At 39.6% G+C, this 25,208-nt stretch overlaps 1 protein-coding gene and 1 pseudogene across 2 annotated transcripts in view; both read left to right on the top strand.

Annotated features, from left to right (window-relative positions):
- The first annotated feature begins 2,321 nt into the window (after nt 1–2,321).
- The window catches only part of LOC127153965 (mast cell protease 8), a 52,667-nt gene continuing 29,780 nt past the window's right edge, over nt 2,322–25,208 (top strand). The window contains exons 1-7 of one of the 2 annotated variants that reach the window (XM_051095286.1): nt 2,322–2,482; nt 2,698–2,854; nt 3,970–4,093; nt 4,276–4,503; nt 23,296–23,530; nt 23,773–23,929; nt 25,074–25,197. In XM_051095286.1, the coding sequence (XP_050951243.1) occupies nt 2,428–2,482; nt 2,698–2,854; nt 3,970–4,093; nt 4,276–4,503; nt 23,296–23,530; nt 23,773–23,929; nt 25,074–25,197 (1,080 nt within the window). In that variant the 5' untranslated portion in view covers nt 2,322–2,427. Of the gene's footprint in view, nt 2,483–2,697; nt 2,855–3,969; nt 4,094–4,275; nt 4,504–4,597; nt 5,042–23,295; nt 23,531–23,772; nt 23,930–25,073; nt 25,198–25,208 lie in introns of those variants that run through there. The other variant, XM_051095287.1, reaches the window with a different exon arrangement.
- LOC127153967 (chymase-like) lies at nt 6,033–8,746 on the top strand (annotated as a pseudogene).

Genomic DNA, 25,208 nt, shown 5'->3' with positions numbered 1-25,208 from the left:
TTTTGGATGGCCTCGCCAATGCAGATATGGTGAGGACAGAGGAACTGGTGTATCGTGGCCTGAGAGAGGGGCCTTCCACAATTTCATCAGTTCCTCGTGCACCACCAGGAAGAAAGGAACTGGGGCTGGGCACAGCTTAGTGTACCACTCAGGACCTAGATACTGATCATCTAGCCGCGAGCGCTCGGGACAGGGTGAAGAAGTCCACTTGAGCTCAATGCTCTTGGCTGTCTGGGCAAGCATGGCTGCCATTTCAGCATCTGCCTCTGACTAAAACTTGGCATCCAAGGCACCTCTGATGCTGTGATTGACAGCCCATCTTCTTTACAAGCCCCAAATAAGAAATTTGACTCACCCAGAGACAATCTTTCAAACTCAACCAGAGGACATAAAGCGTGGGAAGAAGGAGAAGCCCTAACCATTCTTGCCTCACCAGGCTCTTCTCGGGCACACATTGCTGCCTCCTCATACCTGGAAGAAGAAGGACCGGAACAGGAAGTGACTGGGGTGACTTGGGTCTTCTGGCGAAGAACCCAAGCTGTGAGCGCAACATGCCTATGGACAGGTCCTCGTAAGAGTGACATAAACCATCCACAAGCACTGATTTTGCGTGAGCACGGCCCAAACACTGAATGCAGAACTCATGCCAGACAAAAGGAGAGATGTGAAAACTGCACCCAGAAGAACACGGCTGGAAAGACATGATGTAAACATGCAATTCCACCTGTGAAATTGCTCTTTTAGAGAATTTACTCTTTAAAGAGGAAATTTGCTTTTTTAAAGATCGTCATTGAAGCACTTAGCTGTGTGTGCCACACTGGCTAATTTATACCCAGATGTCTGGAGCACGGTCAGCAAATTTTGCTTGCTAAGTTCATTGCCCTTTTCTCAATTATCTGGTGTCTGGGCTCCCAAGAGCGACTCCTAGTGTTCGACTGAAAAGGCGAATTGTCATTTTTCTAGGGTAAAAATTACTTTAGAAAGATTGCAGCATTATTATATTATTCATAAGTTCACCCTTACATCTAATCTGGTCGAGCAAATAGTAAGCACATTTTGGCGTGCCGTCCTGGGGGAGGGCTCCGAGCCCAGAGAACTCCCCCCATCCCAAGTATGGGATGAGAACAGATTAAGAGTGAGGAGTTGGGGTGGATGGGGGATGCCAGAGTTGGCTGCGTGCATATATATGACTTGTGCTAGTTCGGATGACTAGCTAGACGAGTTACACCTGTGCCGAATTGGTTGATTATCTGATCGTGCTCCTCCCGAACCTTGTTATTAAAACATCATTTTTTACACAGAGATTGGTTTGTCAATTACTAAAACCTGTAGACTCTAGCAATCTTCGTTGCATTATATGCGAGAGGTAACCACTGAAAATGTATACAATATAACAATTTACACCTGGAGCCATATTGAGATTGCAATATCTCTGGACCTAAACCATATAGGGCCCTAAAAATGAAGATGACAAAGGGAAAGTTTGTCAAGAGCCAAAATTTGTTTGGCCATTAAGATATCTTTAATACTCAAGTAACAGCCATGCAATTTTTGATTTTTTACATTTTTGTATGGTCACCACTGGCATATAATGCAACAAAGATTACTGAAGTCAATAGATTTTATTAACAGACAAACCAATCTCTGAGTAAAAATAATGTAATGATGCTGCAATCTTTCTAAAAATTATTTTTACCATCCTGTAATTCGGCTCTGAATCCTAGGTGAAAATTTTCATTTTGGGCCCTCTCTACAAAATAGTGAATTACTTGAATAAAGCCGTGAAACTTCTTGAGTAACAAGGAAACACAGAGAACATTCAATGCCTAAAAACATGCACGCACACTCGAGAGCTTTAATGTACTCCGATGACTTCCACAGTCTCCAGATCTCAAAAGAGTACCTTTGGGATATGGAGACAAGGCTGATTCGCATCACGAATGTGCAGCTGATAAATCTGCAGAAATTGTATCATGCCACCATGTCAACAGAGACCAGACTCTCTAAAACATATTTCCAGCCACTTACTAAATCCATGCCACAAAGAAATCAGGTTGTTTTTGGAACAAAGGAGTTTGTAAAAGTTGTACCTGATCAAATAGTGACTATGCATTAAAAATGACCATGAATTATGGTAGCCAAGGTTCCAGAAGTTGCACACATTAGAAATAATTAAGTTTTTGCAACCATCAAGTCCCTAGTGTGCACTCATTGATGTTATCACCAAAGTACACATTGTGAAACAATGAACGTTGATCGTAATCACTGACCTGTGATCAGCTCTTCCTTTAAATGCTGTTACATCAGTGAAAGTGATCTGGATGAAGAGCATGCTGCAGCTTCTGGGTGTGGGTTCCTTGAATCTCTCTATAAAAGCCGAACCCAACATCTCTGTGATGCACACTGAGTGTAACTGAGCTGTCTACAATGAGCATCCTTTGGTATATCACTTGCCTGCTACTGCTGCATTTCTGCACCCCAGGTAATCACGTCCAGTCTACTTCAGTAATTACGAAAAGTTGCAGCAACTAGTTAACTTAAAATGTATTTATTTTGGATGAGATAACTTAAATATCCAACTTAATTAAAGTTAACTAAACTTTAACTAAACAACTAACTAAGTTAGATAACTAATCATGCCAGCAATCATTTTTTTACAGAATATGTCTCAGAATATACTGTTGAATACTTTTTTAGGTTTCTCCATGCATGATGGCATTGTTGATGGCAAAGTCTCCGTTCCACACAGTCGACCCTACATGGTCTACATTCGTGACAAACTAACAAAAATATCATGTGGTGGTTTTTTGGTAAAAGAGGACTACGTGATGACAGCTGCCCACTGTAAACACAAGTAGGTGAAAAGATAATATTTAAAAAATTTCAGACAGAAAATCAATGATTCGGAGAGCATGTACAAACTGACTAAGTGCAGGCACTCGTTGTCTACAATTTTATGAAAAATACACCTACTGTCAAGTCAAGTGACCTTCATTTCTGTAGCGCTTTATACAATACAGATCATTTCAGCTTTACAGTAATAAACAGAAAAATAGCAAAATAGATTATGGAAAAACCTGTTATGGAGACAATAAAAAGACAATAGTGCCAGTATTTAGCTCAAGTCAGTTCAGTTTTGGTGGAGTATTAAAGGGGTAGTTCACCCAAAAATGAAAATTACCCCATGATTTACCCACCCTCAAGCCATCTTAGGTGAGTTTATTCTTTCAGATGAGTACAATCACAGCTATATTATAAAATGTCCTGGCTCTTCCAAGATTTATAATGGCAGCGAATGCGGTTTAAGATGAAGGTGGTTGAAGGAGAATTTACAAAAGTGGAAAGGCAGTGGAGAGAGCAAAACAAAACACCAGTCATGAATTAGAAGTACAAACCAGGATTTGTAAAGAAAAATCTTTGGATGTAAGCCAAGCGGAGACTGGTTTTCCTTTGCTGTAAACCAAACTTGGTTTCGCAAGATAAGCATGTTCTCACATTCTAGTTACTATGCCTACGTCCTACGTCATCCATTGAAACACCACTTTCTTGTGAACGTGCGTACGACAGTTAGTGAAAGCTAGAGACTGCCGTTTATAAAGTTTTAAATACGGATATTTTTCTTACAAAAACACATTGATTCAACTCAGAAGGCCTTTATTAACCCCTCGTATCGGCATGCCTCCAAGACAGCGGTATAGCTAGATCTGTATTTAATAAATCTGAAGAAACTAAAGACTCTTTAGAGATATGAAGGATGCAATGCAACTTCATAGGTACTCAAGATTAACATGAAATTGGAAGAAACTGTGTCTGTTATATCCTCTTTAAATGCTTTTTAGTTTAGTGACTTTAGACATCCAAAGTGGCAGTCATGTCCTCCTTTTGTAACTCTGGCTTCTATTATATATATTTATTTATTTATTTATATTTATTTATTTTTTTTTGTTGTTGTTGTTTTTTGTTTTTCAGTCATCTTATGGTCTATTTGGGGGTCGATAATACCAACATTTTACCTGACGGTATAGAGGTAAAACCCATTCCACATGAAAACTTCACTATGAAAAGACCAGATCATGACATCATGCTTCTAAAGGTAATATATAAGATTAAAGATTTTCATTAGTATCATACCTAAAAACAATCTTTTTTGATAGAAAATGGTTCATTTTAGAAAACTTTTGCACTGCAATGAAGTGCAATGGCATCATCTTTAATATCTTTAAAAAACGCTAACTGAAATATAGTGGACTGAAGCAAGAACATTTTCTCTTTCAGCTCAAATCCCCAGCAACTTTGAATGAAACTGTGAATACCATCACTTTGCCAAAAACTGAGAATGAAGAAATCTCAAAGCACTGCATGGTCATGGGTTGGGGCTGGCAGGATTACAACAACATGTCTCCATCAAATGTGCTCAAAGAAGCAAATGTGACTCTGATAGACTCTGAAAACTGTGGCACGGCTGATACTCTGTGCACTGAGGGATCAACTGGACCAGCACAGGTATGTCAAGTCCCACCACTCACAAATTCTTATCTATGGTGTATCAGTGTCATTGCATGGTGATCTACTAATAATCAAATGATATAATCCACAGGGAGACTCTGGGGGTCCACTAGTTTGTGGAGGTGTTGTACAGGGAATTGTGTCATTTAACAAAAACAGCATAAATGGAGACAAACTTGCTGTGTACACTCATATTTCCCACTACCTTCCATGGATTAAGGACAACATGAAACCACTTCAACAGCGGCAATATGAAACATGGAAGGGCAAGCTGGATAAAATCATGTAGTTGTCTAGTAGTTCATTGCAGGTTCTATCATTCCTGTTTGGTTTTCATTTTCAGCATGTGTGTGACATTAAATGTGCAAGTTTAAAATAAAGGCCCATGTTTAACCCTTTCACACAAGTCTAACAAAAACATAATTTTCTGTGTCTAAAATCAATTTGTGTGTATTTGCGCAATATATTTGTATCACTGCTAGAACTAACCTGGAAAAACATATGCTAATAAACTTGAATGCAATGCAAACATTAACCTGTAAAAAAAGCATACAGTATGATTTTAAAATAAACTACAGCATCAATGCAAACATTGAACAAAATACTGTAAAAGTAATGGAATTCTCAAGATCATCACACCTACAGCATCACCACTTTCAGCAAAATATGTGCAGCAGCATGTCTTAAAATCACAGCACCTTGAATCTAGACATGCAATAATCTACAACTACAGCAATAACCAACAGCAGCAGCAATTCAAAAAACTTAAGTTAAAAAGGTCTTATCAGAAAGATGTTCAATGTTCATAAATGAACACACTGAGAATAACAATCATGCATCTGAATCTGAAATGCTATTTAAGCAAGCTGACCTATAATCTCCAGCTCTGTAAGAACTCTAAAAATTTTGAAAAGTCATACAAAGAGGTTAAATGTCAGAGTTTCTATCACCACAAGAGATGAGGACACTTAAATAAGTCATGAAACACCAACCAGAAAACACAGAAAACATTCAGTGCATAAAAACATGCACGCACACTCTTGAGGTTCAATGTGCACCGATGACTTCCACAGTCTCCAGATCTCAAAAGAGTACCTTTGGGATGTGGAGAAAAGACTGATACACATCATGAATGTGCAGCTGATAAATCTGCAGCATCATGTTACCATGTCAACAGAGACCAGACTCTCTAAAAAATATTTCCATAACCTTACGAAATCCGTTCCACAAGTAAATCAGGTTGTTCTAGGAACAAAGGAGTTTGTAAAAGTTGTACCTGATCAAATGGATCTATGCGTTAAAAATGACCATGAATTATGGTAGTCAAGGTACCAGAAGTTGCAAACATTACAGATAATGAAATTCTCGGAGCTATCAAGTCCCTAGTGCGCACTTTCTGATATTATCAACAGAAAACTGATGATAATCACTGACCTGTGATCAGCTCTTCCTTTAAATGCTGTTACATCAGTGAAAGTGATCTGGATGAAGAGCATGCTGCAGCATCCGGGTGTGGGTTTCTTGAATCTCTCTATAAAAGCCAAACCCAACATCTCTGTGATGCACACTGAGTGTAACTGAGCTGTCTACAATGAGCATCCTTTGGTATATCACTTGCCTGCTACTGCTGCATTTCTGCACCCCAGGTAATCACGTCCAGTCTACTTCAGTAATGACGAAAAGTTGCAGCAACTAGTTAACTTAAAATGTATTTATTTATTTTGGATGAGATAACTTAAATATCCAACTTAATTAAAGTTAACTAAACTTTAACTAAACAACTAACTAAGTTAGATAACTAATCGTGCCAGCAATCATTTTTTTTTTCAGAATATGTTTTAGAATATACTGTTGATTACTTTTTTAGGTTTCTCCATGCATGATGGCATCGTTGGTGGCAAAGTCTCCGTTCCACACAGTCGACCCTACATGGTCTACATTCGTGACAAACTAACAAAAATGTCATGTGGTGGTTTTTTGGTAAGAGAGGATTACGTGATGACAGCTGCCCACTGTAAACACAGGCAGGTGAAAAGATATTTAAAATATTTCAGTCAGAAAATGAATGAAAATGATTCAGAGTGTGTACAAACTGACTAACAATGTCAACAATTTTATGAAAAACACACCTACTGTCAAGTCAAGTGACCTTCATTTCTGTAGCGCTTTATACAATACAGATCATTTCAGCTTTACAGTAATAAACAGAGAAATAGCAAAATAGATTATGGAAAAAAGACAATAGTGCCAGTATTCAGCTCAAGTCAGTTCAGTATTGGTGGAGTTCAGTTCAATAACAGTGTAAAATTATTATTTTTTGAAGTTTTTTGAGTTCAATTCAGCTACAAGCAGTTCTACAGTAATATCATTATTCAGCTCAAGTCTGTTCAATGTTGATTCAGCTTTGTTACAGTTTAATATCAGGCTTGATGTTGCAAAATTTTGCTATAAAGCAGCAGAAAACAATAGTCATTATCCAGTTTAGTTCAGTTTTCCTCTCATCTGCTGCTATCAGTGCAGTCATACTGATAATATTACTACACATTAAGGAGGTCTAATGATATTTCATACATTTTGACTAATTTAAACTGTTGAAGAGTTGGATTCTCATGCTAAACAAGGCCAAAGTATTTCTGTGCCCAATTATATTATAAAATGTCCTGGCTCTTCCTAGCTTTATAATGGCAGCGAATGTGGTTTAAGATGAAGTTGGATGGACAAAGTCCAATTAAAGTGCATACATTTTTTTAAAAACTTCTGGTGAGAATTTACAAAAGTGGAAACACAGTGGAGAGAGCAAAACAAAACACCAGTCATGAATTAGAAGTACAAAACCAGGATTTGTAAAGAAAAATTGTGAAGGATTTCGATATAAACCAAGCAGAGACTGGTTTTCCTTTGCTGTAAACCAAACTTGGTTTTCACAGGACTAACATGTTCTCACATGCTAGTCAATATGCCTACGTCCTACGCCATCTGCTAGAAAGCCACTCTCTTGTGAACACTGTTGTGAACCACTCATTAATTTTAAATACAGATATTTTTCTTACAAAAACACATTGATTCGCTTCAGAAGGCCTTAATTAACCCCTTGGGTCGGCATGCCTCCAAGAGGTCAACTGTTTTTGCAGAGAAGCGGTATAGTTGGATCTGTATTTAATAAATCTGAAAAAAAAAAAAAAAGACTTTTTAGAGATATGAAGGATACAATACTACTTCATATGTCCTCTTTAAGTGCTTTTTAGTTTAGTGACTTTTGACATCCAAAGTGTCAGTCATGTCTTTGTATTGTAAATATATTAGCACGTTTGTAACTCTGGCCTCTATTATATCTATTTGTTTATTTTTCTTAATTTTTTTTTAGTCATCTCATGGTCTATTTGGGGGTCAATGATACCAACCTTTTACCTAACGGTATAGAGGTAGATCCCATTCCACATCCAGAATTCAATATGGGAAGAGAAGGCCATGACATCATGCTTCTAAAGGTAATATATAAGATTGAACAATGTCATTACTATCATGCCTAAAAAAATAATCTTTCTTGATAGGAAATCTCTTTATCTTTAAAAACACTAACTGAAATGTAGTGGACTGAAGCAAGAACATTTTATCTTTCAGCTCAAAACACCAGTGACTTTGAACAAAACTGTGAGTACTATCACTTTGGAAAAAACTGTGAATGAAGAAATCTCAAAGGACTGCATGGTCATGGGTTGGGGCTGGGAGAAATACCATCACAGGTCTCCATCAGATGTGCTCAAAGAAGCAACTGTGACTCTGATAGACTCTAAAAACTGTGGCACAGCTGATACTCTGTGCAATGAGGGATCAACTGGACCAGCAAAGGTATTTCAAGTGGCACCACTCTCAAATTCTTATCTAAAGTGTATCAGTGTCAGTGCAGTCTGATATACTAATAATCAAATCCTATAATTCACAGGGAGACTCTGGGGGTCCACTAGTTTGTGGAGGTGTTGCACAGGGAATTGTGTCATATTACCAAAAAAAAGTATAATGAAGAATACCTCTCTGTGTACACACTTATTTCCCACTACCTTCCATGGATTAAGGCCAACATGAAACCACTTCACCAGCAGCAATATGAAACATGGAAGGGCAAGCTGGATAAAATCATGTAGTTGTCTAGTAGTTCATTGCAGGTTCTGTCATTCCTGTTTGGTTTTCATTTTCAGCATGTGTGTGACATTAAATGTGCAAGTTTAAAATAAAGGCTCATGTTTAACCCTTTCTAACAAAAACCAAGTCTAACAAAAACTTAATTTTCTGTGTCTAAAATCTATTTGTGTGTATTTGTGCGATAGCAGGCCACTAGTGCACTGTATCACTGCTAGAACTAACCTGGAAAAACATATGTGACCCTGGACCACAAAACCAGTCTTAAGTCGCTGGGGTTTATTTGTAGCAATAGCCAAAAATACATTGTATGGGTCAAAATTATAGATTTTTCTTTTATGCCAAAAATCATTAGGAAATTAAGTAAAGATCATGTTCAATGAAGATATTTTGTAAATTTCCTACTGTAAATATATCAAAACTTAATTATTGATTAGTAATATGCATTGCAAAGGACTTAATTTGGAAAACTTTAAAGAAGATTTTCTCAATATTTTGAATTTTTTTTGCACCCTCAGATTCCATATACTGAAATAGTTGTATCTCAGCCAAATATTGTCCTATCCTAACAAACCATACATCGATGGAAAGCTTATTTATTCAGCTTTCAGATGATGTATAAAGCTCAATTTTGAAAAATTGACACTTATGAATGGTTTTGTGGTCCAGGGTCACATATGCTAATAAACTTGCAATGCAAACATTGAACAAAATACTGTAAAAGTAATGGAATTCTCAAGATCATACGATTTTAAAATAAACACCTACAGCATCACCACTTTCAAACTTGAATCTAGACATGCTCTGGAGGGAAAAAAAAATATTGATAATTAATTAATTAAAAATAAATGAAAACATAAATGAATGTGCAGCTGATAAACCTGCAGCAATTATATCATGCCATGCCATGTCAACAGAGACCAGACTATATAAAATATCTAAATATTTCCAGTCCATTACTAAATCCATTCCACAAATAAATCAGGTTGTTCTCTGAACAAAAGGAGTTTGTAAAAGTTGCACCTGATCAAATGGCAACTATGCATTAAAAATGACCATCAATTATGGTAGTCAAGGTTCCAGAAGTTGCACACATTACAGATAATGAAATTCTTACAGCTATCAAGTCCCTAGTGTGCACTTTCTGATATTATCAACCGAAAACTGATGATAACTATTAGATCAGTGAAACTGATCTGGATGTAGGGCATGCTACAGCTTCTGACATTATCTTCTGCATGTGGGTTTCTTTGAATCTCTCTATAAAAGCCAAACCCAACATTTCTTTGATGCACACTGAGTGTAACTGAGCTGTCTACAATGAGCATCCTTTGGTATATCACATGTCTGCTACTGCTGCATTCCTGCACCCCTGGTAATCACATACAGTCTACTTTAGTAATTACAACAGGCTGTTTCCCAAAATATGCTGTCAAATAGTTTCAGAATTAAGCTCATTTTTAGGTTTCTGCAAGCATGATGGCATCGTTTGTGGTAAAGTCTCCGTTCCACACAGCCGACTCTACATGGTCTACATTTGTGACAAACTAACAAAAATAGCATGTGGTGGTTTTTTGGTAAGAGAGGATTTTGTGATGACAGCTGCCCACTGTAAACATATGTAGGTGAAATGATCATATTTTATACTTTTATCAGGTTATACTATCTTAGTGCGGGTACTTAACAGTTAGAAAAAAAGGCCATTTAATCTTTTTACTGTATATATATATATAAATATTATGAAAAAATTATTTGTCAGTCTCTCCTCTTTGATATCTGTAATATGTATTTTTTTTTCATCCTTAGTCATCTTATGGTATATTTGGGGGTTGATGATACCAACTTTTTACCTGACGGTGTAGAGGTAGATCCCATTTAACATCCAGAATTCAGTATGAAGAGAGCAGGCAATGACATCATGCTTCTAAAGGTAATATATAAGATTAAACAATGTAATTAGTATCATGCCTAAAAACAATCTTTTATGATAGAAAACGGTTGACATTTACCAAATATACTTTTGCTCAGCTTAAAGGGTTACTCCACCCCAAAATGAAAATTTTGTCATTAATCACTTACCCCCATGTCATTCCAAACCCATAAAGCTTTGTTCATAATCGGAACACAATTTAACATATTTTGGATGAAAACCAGGAGGCTGGTGACTGTCCCATTGACTGCCAGGTAAATACCACTGTCAAGACCCAGAAAAGAATGAAAGGCAAGAATACTTTTTGTACGCAAAGAAAAAAAACGATTTTATTTCACAAATCACCTCCTCCGCATCAGCGTAGCGCCATTTTGGGGGAGTATCCGCTGGACGCAAACTGTGCATGCCGGATACTGTTTTTGTTCAAATCCAAGCGTTAATATAAATAGAAAACGTATATGTGGTGTGGCCCGTTTGCGTCCAGCGGACACTCTTTAAAATGGTGCTACGCTGACACGGAGGACACAAATTGTTGAATAAAGTTTTTTTTTTTTTTCTTTGCATACAAATAGCATTCTCAACGCTTTACAAAATTCAGATTGAACCCCTGATGGCAGATGGACTATTTTGACAATGTCTTTAATAATTTTCCAGGTCTTGGCAGTCAATGGGACAGTCACAAGCCTCCCAGTTTTCATCCAAAATATAAATATAAATTGTGTTCCGAAGACAAACAAAAGTAAGTGATTAATGATTAAGTGATAAAGCACATCATGAATAAACTCATGTAGTTGTCTGGTTTAATGAAAGTTCTATCATTTATGTTTTGTCGCTTAAGAATTATAAGGTTCTGTCTGCATTCTTAGCACTTCTGAGATATTGAGCTTCAAAGGTTTTGTGTTCCATAGACTTCTGTAGATAGAACCATTTTTGTTTTCTAAAAAGAGGCCCAAAATGTACCCAGCTTACAAAAGAAACATCACATAATAATGTGAATAACTCAATTTTGACAAAAATGTCAGATAGAACCTTATAATTCTAAGGTGACAGTTTGCTTTTAGTTTTACACCAATCAGCATATGTGTGACATTAAATGTGCAAGTTTAAAATAAAGGCTCTTGTGTAACCCTTTCACACAAGTCTACTAAAATTTCATTTTCTGTGTCTGAAATCTACTTGAGTATTTGTGCAGTAGCTGGCCACTAGTGCACTAGAACTAACCTCGAAAATAACAAAAGCTAATAAACTTGTAAGGTACTGAAAATTTGTGGAATTCACAAGATCGCAATTTTAAAGTGAACATCTTTCTACTTTCAGCAAAATATAGCACAATCAAACTTAAATCTAGGCCTCAGATTGCTCTAAGAAAAAAAGATCAGAAAGATGCTAATGCTAATAAATGAACACACATCTCATCATGCAATGAAAATGAATTCATCAAAGGTTAGCTTGCTCGTCTACTTTCCAAAATAAGATGCTACATGGACATTTCTTGACTAAAAAAGTGAGAAATCTTTAAAAGAGAACTCCTGACAATTTCACTTTAAACTAACACCTGTAATCTCCACCTCTGCAAAGTAACAATTTTGAAAAGTTATACAAAGAGGTTAAATGTCAGAGAGACTCTACAACCAGGGGCACTTGAATAATCATAAAACGTCTGGAGCAACAAGGAAACACAGAGAACATTCATTACATAAAAACATGCACGCACACTCAAGAGCTTCAGTGTACTCCGATGACTTCCACAGTCTCCAGATCTCAAAAGAGTACCTTTGGGATATGGAGAAAAGGCTGATTCACATCATGAATGTGCAGATGATAAATCTGCAGCAATTGCATCATGCCACCATGTCAACGGAGACCAGACTGTCTAAGAAATATTTCTACCTCGCTATATCCGTGCCACTAAAAAATCAGATTGTTTGCTAAGGTCAAGTGGCCACTGTGCATAAAAAATGAGTATGAATTAGGGTCATCGAGGTGCCTTAAGTTGCAAAAATACAGATAATGAAATTCTCACATCAAGACTGACCCTAGTGTGCAATCTCTGATATTATCACCAAAGAGTGAGTTTTGAAACTGAAAGCTAATGATTTTCACTGACCTGTGATCAACTCTAACAAGCTTTAACAGTCTTTAACCTTTAATGTTTTTAGATCAGTGAAACTGATCTGCATGTAGGGCATGCTACAGCTTCTGAAATTATCTGCTGGGTGTGGATTTCCTGAATCTCTCTATAAAAGCCGAACCCAACATTTCTTTGATGCACATTGAGTGTAACTGAGCTGTCTACAATGAGCATCCTTTGGCATATCACTTGCCTGCTACTGTTGCGTTCCTGCACCCCAGGTAATCACGTCCAGTCTACTTTTGTAATTACACCAGGCTGTTTGTCAGAATATGCTGTCAAATAGTTTCATATAACTAAGCTGTTTTTTAGGTTTCTTCATACATGGCATTGTTGGTGGTAAAGTCGCTGTTTCATACAGTCAACCCTACATGGTCTACATTCGTGACAAGGTATCAAAAGAAGCATGCGGTGGTTTTTTGGTAAGAAAGGATTTTGTGATGACAGCTGCCCACTGTAAACAAAGGTAGGTGAAATGATCATATGTGACCCTGGTCCACAAAACCAGCCATAAGGGTCAATTATGAAATTTAGATTTTTACGTCATCTTAAAACTGAATAAATAAGTTTTTTTCACTGATGTATGGTTGTTAGGATAGGACAATAATTGCCTGAGATACAACTATTTGAAAATCTGGAATCTGAGGGTGCAAAAAAATCAAAATACTGAGAAAATCACCTTTAAAGTTGTCTGAATGAAGTTCTTAGCAATGCATATTACTAATCAAAAGCTACGTTTTAATATATATGCTGTGGGAAATTTACAAAATATCTTAATGAAACATGATCTTTACTTAATATCTTAATGATTTTTGGCATAAAAGAAAAATCGTTCATTTTGACTTACACAGTGTATTTTTGGCTATTGCTGCAAATATACCCGTGCTACTTATGACTGGTTTTGTGGTCCAAGGTCACATATTTTATCATTTTATCAGAAAAAGTATACAGTTTGGTGTTGGTTCAGTTCAGTTGAATAACAGTGTAAATTTCATCTATTTTGAAACAAGCTCAACTCAGCTATAAGCAGTTCTACAGAAAGCTGCAATGAAGTTATTAAAGGGGTCATTGGATGCTCATTTTCCACAAGTTGATATGATTCTTTAGGATCTTAATGAAAAGTCTATAATATACTTTGGTTAAAAATTCTCAATGTTTGTGTAAAAAAACACCCTTTTTACCGTGTCAAAATCAGCTCTGCAAAAATCATCCTGTTCTGAGGGATTGTTCCTTTAAATGTTAATGAGCTCTGCTCACCCCGCCCCTCTCTTCTCTCTGTGGAGTGACGAGTCTGTTTACTTTAGCCACGTTTAGTTGCATTAGCCGCTAAACTTGCTAACTAGCACGTTATTAGTAAAGGCAATTGCAAAGATTCATAAAAAAAAACCTTATACTCACTTCTGCTGTAAGTGAAGCTGGACCACGAATGATTCGCACGAACATAGACGCATTTATGTAGATTGGGAGCAGTACTCCATTCACAAACAAACGTAATCCACTGCATCTTCAGCGGCTCATATGTCGGGAGTAATTGACGACCACTATGTTCATTATTACATCCAGCAACACAACACCTCAATCGCTCAATCTGAGATATTCTTGTCGAATTTACATCCCTGCTCTGGCATCAAAACATGTAAAGTTACTGGACTGTGACAGCTGGTCTAAGGTAAGAGCTCATGTCAATCAACTATCGTGGGAGCGGTCTCTGTTGGTGTAACGCCACACCGACAGGCATCTGAGAACAGCTCGATTTGAAAAAGGGAATATTATTTTTACAGATTAATTAAAAACCACTGCATGGATTTTTATCATTATAGCGTAGATTTGTACATACACTGACAACACACATTAATGTTCAAACAACATGAAAAAGTGAACTTAGCATCCAATGACCCCTTTAAAAACTGGCTGTTGTTATCACTACATTGCATTGTTTTGTTTCGTAACATTTTTACAAGCCAACTGGCGACTGACACTGTTACATATACTTGCCAATGCTGATTTTTACTTGCATTTGGCACTTGGCGAGTGTTCATTTTAGGCCCTGGTCACATGTGTGGGTCACATACATGATATAAAGTTATCCAATGCACTGGTATTCATTTTAACATAATTTCTGTGCATTTATATATAAAATGACTCAGAATCGTGGCGGCAGGGTATCATTGGCAGATTTATGATATTGTCTTGTTATCCCGGGACTCTTTGTGGAGTTTGGCTCTTTGTGTTGTTTTAACACCATTCTGATCAAATCTGAAATCGTCTGATTCGCCTTGATACCCTACACTTTATTCATTTATTTATTTGGTGATTTTTAGTGATCTTATGGTCTATTTGGGGGTTGATGACACCAACCTTTTACCTAATGGCATAGAGGTAGATCCCATTCCACATCCAGAATTTACTATGACGAGAGCAGGCCATGACATCATGCTTCTAAAGGTAATGTATAATAATGAACAATTTCAACAACACCTCACTGAAAAATTGCTTTTCGTAATAGGTAATAGTTGACATTTGCAGAATTGCAAAGCTTTAAAATTCAAGAAAAATTTAGATAAAAACTTAAAGAAATATAGGTGACAATAATTAAACCAAGAACTCTGCATCTTCTCTTTTAGCTCAAAACCCCAGCAACTTCGAACAAAATTGTGAGTACTATCACTTTGCCAAAAACTGAGAATGAAGAAATCTCAAAGAAATGCATGGTCAGGGGTTGGGGCTGGAAGAAATACCACCAAGAGTCTCCATCAAATGTTCTTAAAGAAGCAAATGTGAATCTGATAGACTCTGAAAACTGTGGCACGGCTGATACTCTGTGCACTGAGGGATCAACTGGACCAGGACCGGTATTTCAGTGTGCACCACTCGCAAATTCTTATCTATGGTGTATCAGTGTTTCTGCAGTCCATAATACTAATAATCAAATGATTTAATCCATAGAGAGATTCTGGGGGTCCACTTGTTTGTGGAGGTGTTGCACAGGGAATTGTGCTGTTTTCCAAAAACAAGGCAAATGCAGACTACCTCACAGTGTACACTAATATTTCCCACTACCTTACATGGATTCATCGGACCATGATGTCATCTGAAATCCCAAAAATGTTAAATCAAGTCTCCAGGCCAGGAACATTAGATCCAACCCCTGGACGTTGGACCCCAAAACCTGATAATCAGCAAGTCTTGTCTGGTAAAAGCTTTGTTCATCTTTGGGACACAATTTAAGATATTTTGAATGAAAACCCAGAGGTTTGTGACTGTCCCATGAACTGCCAAGTAAATAAGACTGTCAAGGCCCAGAAAAGTATGAAAGACATCGTCAAAATAGCCCTGCAATCTGCCATCAGTGGTTCAACCATAATTTTACAAAGCTACGAGAATACTTTTTGTACAGAAAGAAAACAAAAATATTGACTTTATTCAACAATTTGTCTCCTCCGCGTCACTGTAGCGCCAATTTGGAGAGTATCCGCTGGACGCAAGCAGTGTATGCTGTTCTGTGTCAGCCACACCAAATGGATACATTTTCTACATTTACATACGCTTTGATTCAAACATAAACAGCGCATCCACATAACACAGCTGACACAGAACAGCGTACACTGTTGGCGACAAATTGTTGAATAAAGTCATTATTTTGTTTTCTTTCCGTACAAAAAGTATTCTCGTAGCTTCGGAAATATATGGTTGAACCACTGATGGCAGATGGACTATTTCAACAATGTTTTTTCATACTTTTCTGGGCCTTGACAGTTGTATTTACTTGGCAGTCAAAGGGACAGTCACAAACGTCCTGGTTTTCATCCAAAATATCTTAAATTGTGATCTGAAGACAAACAAAGCTTTTACGGGTTTGGAACGACATAGGGGTAAGTGATTAATGACAAAATTATAATTTTGAGGTGGAGTAACCCTTTAACATCCAAAGTGACACTCATATACAGTATTTGTATTTTTAGACATCTAATGGTTTATTTGGGGGTTGATAACACCAGCCTTTTACCTGACGGTGTAGAAGTAGATCCCATTCCACATTCAAAATTCAAAAGAAACAAAATAGGCCATGACATCATGCTTTTAAAGGTAATACATAATATTGAACAATTTCATTAGCATCATTCTGAAAAAAGGTGTTTCATGATAGATAATGGTTGACATTAGCAGAAAATACTGTTTTGCTCAACTTTACAATTTCACGAGTTCACGCTTACATATAATCAGCCGGAGAATAGTAATGCATATTTGGCGTGCTGTCCGGGGAAGGGCTCCGAGCTCGGGAATGGCCTGAACCCAAAGAACCCCCCTAGGTGTAGTGAGAACTCGTGTGAGGAGTGAGGAGATGGGGTGGTGGTGGGATGCTGATAAACCATCAAATGGATAGAGGCAAGTTCAGCTGTACTTAAATTGTAGCGTTGATTAACTTGAGTGAACTCCTCTTGTGGTAATTAGGCTAGGTATCTGACGCGCTCCTCCCGAACCTTGTTAATAAAACATCATTTCACGAGTTCACGCTTACATATAATTAGCTGGAGTATAGTAATGCATATTTGGCGTGCTGTCCGGGGAAGGGCTCCGAGCTCGGGAATGGCCCGAACCCAGAGAACCCCCCAAAAAGCCGCCAGACTGAAGACCCCCCCAAAATAGGCGCTAAGATCTGGCGGAGGCTGACGATCGAGAAGTCACCTGGTTGGCAGGCCGGAGGAGCCTACATACTCCCGTTTTGAGGCTACGGATGGGTAGGCCCTGCAGCCCACTGAAGTTGGAATGTGTGGTTTGGGGCGCCCAGTCAGGAGGACTCTCGAGACATCCAATAGGAGATCAAGACTCATGGCATCGGATGGGTGAGCCTCGCTTGTGGGCAGCAAGTATGGAGGCCTGACCGGGAGGGCTCTCACCGGGCAGGCTAGAAGGACGGAACACCCGCCTGGGAGGGCTCTCGTGGCAACTGCTGGGAGATCAAGACTCCAGGTGTTGCACCAGGCGGGGGGAAGAGATGTGGAGTTTGGCCCACTGGGCGAGGAAGGAGAAAGGCGAACCCGCCTGGGAGGGCTCTCGCAGCAACTGCTGGGAGATCAAGACTCCAGGCGTTGCACCAGGCGGGGGGAAGAGACGTGGAGTTTGGCCTGCCAGGCAAGGACGGACAACGGCAAACCCGCCTGGGAGGGCTCTTGTGGCAACTGCTGAGGGATCAAGACTCCGGGCGTTGCACCAGGCGGGGGGAAGAGACGTGGAGTTTGGCCTGCCAGGCAAGGACGGACAAAGGCAAACCCGCCTGGGAGTGCTCTCACGGCAACTGCTGGGAGATCAAGACTCCAGGCGTTGCACCAGGCGGGGGAAGAGACGTGGAGTTTGGCCTGCCAGGCCAGGCAAACCCGCCTGGGACAGGCAACTGCTGGGAGATCAAGACCAGGCGTTGCACCAGGCGGGGGAAGAGACGTGGAGTTTGGCCTGCCAGGCAAGGACGGACAACGGCAAACCCGCCTGGGAGGGCTCTCGTGGCAACTGCTGAGGGATCAAGACTCCGGGCGTTGCACCAGGCGTGGGGGAAGAGACGAGGAGTTTGGCCTGCCGGGCAGGGAGGGAGAAAGGCAAACCCGCCTGGGAGGGCTCTCGTGGCAACTGATGGGAGATCAAGACTCCGGGCGTTGCACCAGGCCTGGGGGAAGAGACGTGGGAAGATTACTTTACATTTTTTGTCAGCCAATGAGGGTTTGGTGAGCTTCTTTTTATGTGGGACTGGTTAGTTCTGGATTAGCTTTGGAAGGCTTCAGACGACCATCTTCCTAGGATTTGGATGTGCTGTTTGGAGAGGCCGTTCTGGGCTGCTGATGTTGCTGCCCCAATGCGAAAAGCATGGCTGGAGAATTTTCCTGCTGGAATACTTGATGATTGCAGGACGGATTTGAGGAGTTTTTGGAACCAGAAGCGAATGACAGGTTTTTGGTTTCGAGGACAGACTGATAGGGTTGGTCTGGAGAAGGGAGGTTGAAGACATAGATGAGATGGCCTCTTTTGGCTTGTCTGTCTTGCTTGTTTGGTTAAAAAGAAATTGTTTCGTTATTGAGTACTGTTAAACCTGAGACAGTGGGGCTGGTATTTGGATCAAATTTAAAAACCTGGTCCGCCTCTGGAGCCAACATCTTGAATTTGAGAAGCTTGAGGGTAGGAGAATGAAAACGGCCTTTATTAGTGCACTGCACGGCTGCTGCATTGTCGCAATGCACTAAGATGCTTTTAGAAGCCCATTCGCTTCCCCACAGGTATGCTGCTAGCATGAGGGGGAGGGCTGAGGACTGAGGGAGCCCTGCAGATGGGGGGGCCACGGAGACGTGGACCAGCGACCTTGGTAAAACCCCTCGAAGCCAGCAGAGGTAGCTGCATCTGTAAATAGTTGAACATTGACGGGAGATGAAACAAGGTTGTTATAAAAGAGTGATTCCAGGGTTGAAGGAACGTTATCCTCACGTTGTACACACATGAGGGGGTGCGAGATGAAGGGGCAGCCTTGCGTAATGATGCACATGGCGAAATTTAGGTGCCCGAGCCGAGAGAGGAGTTCGTGTTGGAACACCTTGGGCTGGCGAGGAGGGTGGAGGAGACGAGGATTATTCTATCAATCTTTTCTTTAGGCAGGAATACCTGATTTTTTTTTTTTTTTTTTTGTGGAGCGATGGGGATCCCAAGCTTTGCTTTGTGAGGATATGGGATATGGGCAGCTGGGATTGCGTTGGGAGTTGAAATGACGAGGAAATTGTCTAGGAGTTGAATAAGGTAATTGTTTGATAGGATCCAGCAAATGGCTTCTGATAGCATGTCGAAAATTTTGGGGCTGCTTTGCAACCGCAAATTAGATGGATGGCAAGGTAGAATTTCTCGAGCCATCGTATCTCAAATCCCACTTAGTGACTAGTACTGCGCATTTGCAAAATAAAGGTTTGCGGTATGCATAGAAATGCAGCTTGCATCACCTATGGGAAAGGCTGAACGGATGATTTCAGTGGGATGACTGAATGTGATGGAAAACAAAGTCCCACAAAGTCCCTTTAAGGCAAGTCATTTCGCTTGGCGGCCATCTTTGAAATGCCTCTCGGGCAGGAAAGTGCAGCTCCTAGATCTTTGAATGGGGAAACGTCACATTTTTTAAAAAAAACTGTTCATCAAGCTTACAATTAAACTTCATGCTTAAAATCACCAATGAAATCTGAGGAGAACTCCCTCATAAATATTGTTCCTTATGGTCCAATAGCGTTTTTTTTTTTTTTTCAGGCTAGGTGAGCCAGTGCGCATGCGCAGTACTGAGCACACGTCTCAGAACGCTGACTTCTAACTGCAGCTGCAGTGACGCGTTGACTTTAGTGATCAACGAATAGCTCTTTGGTTGAGAAGGCCATGATGCGTTGCATTTTTCCCCAATTTAAAACTGTACGAGTGACAAGTCTTTGGTATACTATAGTCTTTGGGAGAACTCAAAAACGGAGCAGACGTGATGAAACAGGATTTTATAGGAAGCTGGCGGCGGGGCTGTATTTGGCAGCGTTAGCTCGCTTGGGCTGCGAGCCCCGAGCTAACGGGAGCGGAGGCGGGGCTGTGAATGGCGGCTAGTGCGGCCAAGCGCTCGCTTGAGCTGTGAGCTCCGAGTTGGACGTGGCAGGCAGTGGGAGCGGAGTCTAGTAGACGTTGTGACCAAGCGCTTACTTGGGCTGAAAGTTTCGAGCTAAAAGAGACTGGCGGCGCGGCTGGGATTGGCAGAGGAAGCGGCCAATCGCTTACTTGGGCTGCAGGCGGAGCCGCTGTGGAGGGTTGAGCTGTGGCTGATATTTGCCCTAAACAGGAGCAAAACGGTGGCGTCGGCGCGAACGAAAGTTTGTTTTTCCTTTTGGTCGCCTTTGAGTCTTAAGAGGGCTCGGGGGAGCGGTAAGTTAGTTGCAGATTTTTGTACGATTCATGAAGCTCTGTTTTGTTTAACTTGCGTTAAGGCTGAACGACGGATTTGGACAGCGCTAGATTCTGACTCGCCATAGTCTTTTCCTCTATGCACGGAATTGTTGGTCTGACCGATCGATCGGGCCGAGCGGCGGCCGCGAGATGGGGCCTGGGGCTCGCTTGGGGCGACATACGGGAAAGGCACGGTCCTGGGGCCGGCCGGAGGAGAGTCGAAATCGTCTTCAGACGGGGAAGTTTGTCTTTGCATCAAGGTAGCAGACGGGCGAACGAGATGCTGATAAACCATCAAATGGATAGAGGCAAGTTCAGCTGTACTTAAATTGTAGCGTTGATTAACTTGAGTGAACTCCTCTTGTGATAATTAGGCTAGGTATCTGACGCGCTCCTCCCGAACCTTGTTAATAAAACATCATTTAGGAAAAATTCAGAAAAACACTAAATCAAATGTAGTGGTTATCAGTTCAAGCAAGAACACTGCATCTTCTCTTTCAGCTCAAAACCCCAGCAACTTTAACCAAAACTGTGAGTAGTATCACTTTGCTAAAACCTAAGAATGAAAAAATCTCAAAGGACTGCATGGTCATGGGTTGGGGCTGGAAGAAATACAATCACGAGTCTCCATCAAATGTTCTTAAAGAAGCAACTGTGACTCTGACAGACTCTGAAATCTGTGGCACGGCTGATACTCTGTGCACTGAGGGATCAACTAGACCAGCACAGGTATTTCAAGCTGCAGCACTCACAAATTATATATGGCGCACCAATGTCAATTCATTTTGATATACTAATAATGAAATGATATAATCCACAGAGAGATTCTGGGGGTCCACTTGTTTGTGGAGGTGTTGCACAGGGAATTGTGTCATTTTACAAAAACAACACAGATGCAGACCACCTCACAGTTTACACTCATATTTCCCACTACTTTACATGGATTCATCGGACCATGATGTCTTCTGAAATCCCCAAAATGTCAGATCAAGTCTCCAGGCCAGGAACATTAGATCCAACCCCTGGACAATGGACCCCCAAACCTGATAAACACCAAGACTTGTCTGGTACCCAAAATCTGTGCTTTTTTACCTAATTTTGTGCAGAACCTAAAACTCTATAAAATCCTCTATCAGCCAAAAAGTTGACTGAGGAAGCCAGGAAAAATCAGAAAGCAGGAGACAAAGTTAAGTCTAAAAAACCCCCCAAAAAACTAACAGACTTTATTAATAATTTTAGTTGCATGTTTTAATGCTCAGAATATGCTGTCAAATAGTTTCATAGAACTAAACTCTTTTTTATGTTTCTTTATGCACGATGGCATCGTAGGTGCTAAAGTCTCTGTTCCACACCACCAGGCCTACATGGTCTACATTCGTGACAAACTAACAAAAAGATCATGTGGTGGTTTTCTGGTAAGAGAGGATTTTGTGATGACAGCTGCCAGCTGTAAACACAGGTAGGTGAAACTACCATATTTTGTACTTTTACCAGAAAGGCTATACAAACTGACCAAGCAGCCTCACAGTAAAAAATAGGAAAAGAGCCTCAGTTATGCAAACTCAATTATGGCGAAGATTGAAATTTTGCAGTTATGTATTATCTTCATTCAGCTCAGTTCAGTATTGGTGCAGTTCAGTTCAATTTAATAGTGTAAAATTCATCTATTTTGAAACGAGTTCAATTCAGCTAAAAGCAATTCTACAGAAGGCTGCAAGTCAGTTCAGTGTCAGTGTGACTGAGTTTAATAAGTGTTGATGTTACAAAATGTGATTCAGCTGAACTGCAGCTCAACAGAAAACAATAGTCATTATTCATCTTAACTCAGTTCAAGTTTTGTTCTCATCTACTAATATCAGTGCAGTCATACTGATAATTTTACTGAACAATAAATGTCCTTTAGATTAGTGACTTTTAAGATGCAAAGTTACAGTCATATATTTGTATTGTAAATTATATAGTATCATTTTGTTAATCTGGCCTATTTATTTGTTTGTTTGTTTGTTTGTTTGGTCATTTTCAGTCATCTTATGGTCTATTTGGGAGTCGATAATACCAACTTTTTACCTGATGGCATAGAGGTAAAACCCATTCCACATCCAGAATTTACTATGAAGAGACCAGACCATGACATCATGCTTCTAAAGGTAATATATAAGATTGAACAATTTCATTACCATCACACTGGAAAACTGCCTTTCATTATAGAAAATGGTTGACATTTGCAGAATATTCTTTTGCTCAACTTTATAATTCAAGAAAAATTCAATAAAACGCAAAGAAAGGTGTTATTATTTCAAGCAAGAACTTCTTGAAGAACATCTTCTCTTTCAGCTCAAAACCCCAGCAACTTTAAACAAAATTGTGAGTACTATCACTTTGCCAAAAACTGTGAATGAAGAAATCTCAAAGAACTGCATGGTCATGGGTTAGGGCTGGCAGGATTACAACAACATGTCTCCATCAAATGTGCTCAAAGAAGCAAACGTGACTCTGATAGACTCCGAAAACTGTGGCACGGCTGATACTCTGTGCACTGAGGGATCAACTGGACCAGCACGGGTATGTCAAGATGCACCACTCACAGATGATCGAAAGTGTATCAGTGTCAGTGGATTCTGATCTACTAATAATCAAATGATATAATCCACAGGGAGACTCTGGGGGTCCACTAGTTTGTGGAGGTGTTGTACAGGGAATTGTGTCATTTTACAAAAACAGCATAAATGGAGACAAACTCGCTGTGTACACTCATATTTCCCACTACCTTCCATGGATTAAACACACCATGTTGTCACCTGACATGGCAAAGAGATCAGATCAAGTCTCCACACAAGGAACATTAGATCCAACCCCTGGACACTGGACCCGAAAACCTGTCTTGTCTGGTATCCAAAATCAGTGCATTTTTACTTAATTTTGTCTAGAATCCAAAACCATATTAAGTCAGCCTATAAGTTGACGAAGCCATGGAAAAGAAGAAAGCAATTAGTAAAAAAAAGAAAGACAGAAAGAAAGAAAAAGAAAATTAACATACTTTATTGAATAATATTAGTTGCTTGTTTCAGTGCTCAGAGTTATGCTCAGAATATGCTGTTAAACAGTTTCATGGAACTAAACTCTTTTTTAGGTTTTTCCATGCTTGACGGCACTTTTGGTGCTGAAGTCTCCGTTCCACACAGTCGACCCTACATGGTCTACATTCGTGATAAATATACAAAAGTAGCATGTAGTGGTTTTTTGGTAAGAGAGGATTATGTGATGACAGCTGCCCACTGTAAACAAAGGTAGGTGAAATGAGCATATTTTAGAATTTTCTATCTGAAAATCAGAAAGAAATTAGAAATACAATACAAATTGACTTGTGCTCATTGCCTACAATTTTATGAAAGAACAAACAAGCAAACAAACACCTACTGTCAAGCCAAGTGACCTCCATTTCTGTAGCGCTTTATACAATACAGATCATTTCAGCTTTACAGTAATAAACAGAAAAATAGCAGAATAATTATGGAAAACCTAGTTATGGAGACAATTCAAATTCTGCTGCAAGCAGCTCTAAAAAAGACAATCGTCACTTGGGTGTTGGTGCAGTTCAGTTTTTTAATAGTGTAAAGTTAATATATTTTGAAACAAGTTCAATTTAGCTACAAGCAGTCCTACAGAAGGCAACAATATCAATATTCAGCTCAATCTTGATTCAACTTAGTTACAGTTGCTGATGTTACAAGATGTGATTTAGCTATAAAGCAGCTCAGTAGAAAACAATAGTGTCATTATCCACTTTTAAATTTTTGTTCTCACCTGTTGGTATCAGTGCAGTCACATTGATAATATTACCGAACATTATGGCTGCGTTTACACTAGTGTTTTCGTTTTAAAACGCATAACTTTTGCTACAGTTACGCCTGCCGTTTACACTACTCTGGCGTTTTCGACCCTCGAAAACGGAGACGAAAACTCTGCAGACCCCGTTTCAGCTTGAAACTCCGGAGTTGCGTTTCAGTGTTAACGGACCAAAACAGAGACTTTTGAAAACGATAGCATGGCTGCCCACATTCTCTCTGCGTATCCTTGGTGACCGTGTAAACGATAACATCATGCTCATTGTTGTACTCATAGATTTGTATAGGTAGATGCATCATTCGACCGCTCCAGGCACGTAGACGTGTCCGTCATCTAATAATAGGGCATCTACATATCTATGGTTGTACCTGCACGAATGGTCATGTGACATGCATTTTTGTTTCTGTAGTGTAGACGAGGATCGTTTTCATTTTAAAACAAAATGCATTAGTGTGAACAGGGCCTAAGTGTCTTCTAGATTAGTGACTTTTAACATCCAAAGTGGTAGTCATGTCTATGTATATATTAATAACTGTGTAACTCTGGCCTCTATGATATCAGTTTGTTTATTTATTTATTTTAAAGTCATCTTACGGTCTATTTGGGGGTCAATGACACCAACCTTTTACCTGACGGTATAGAGGTAGATCCCATTCCACATCCAGAATTCAATATGAAGAAAACAGGCCATGACATCATGCTTCTGAAGGTCAGTGTTGG

This window comes from Labeo rohita, chromosome 22 (assembly GCF_022985175.1).
Source record: "Labeo rohita strain BAU-BD-2019 chromosome 22, IGBB_LRoh.1.0, whole genome shotgun sequence".
In the NCBI taxonomy this organism is placed as follows: domain Eukaryota; kingdom Metazoa; phylum Chordata; class Actinopteri; order Cypriniformes; family Cyprinidae; genus Labeo; species Labeo rohita.
Note: the sequence above shows the minus strand (reverse complement) of the source record. Positions and strands in the feature narration are given on the sequence as shown.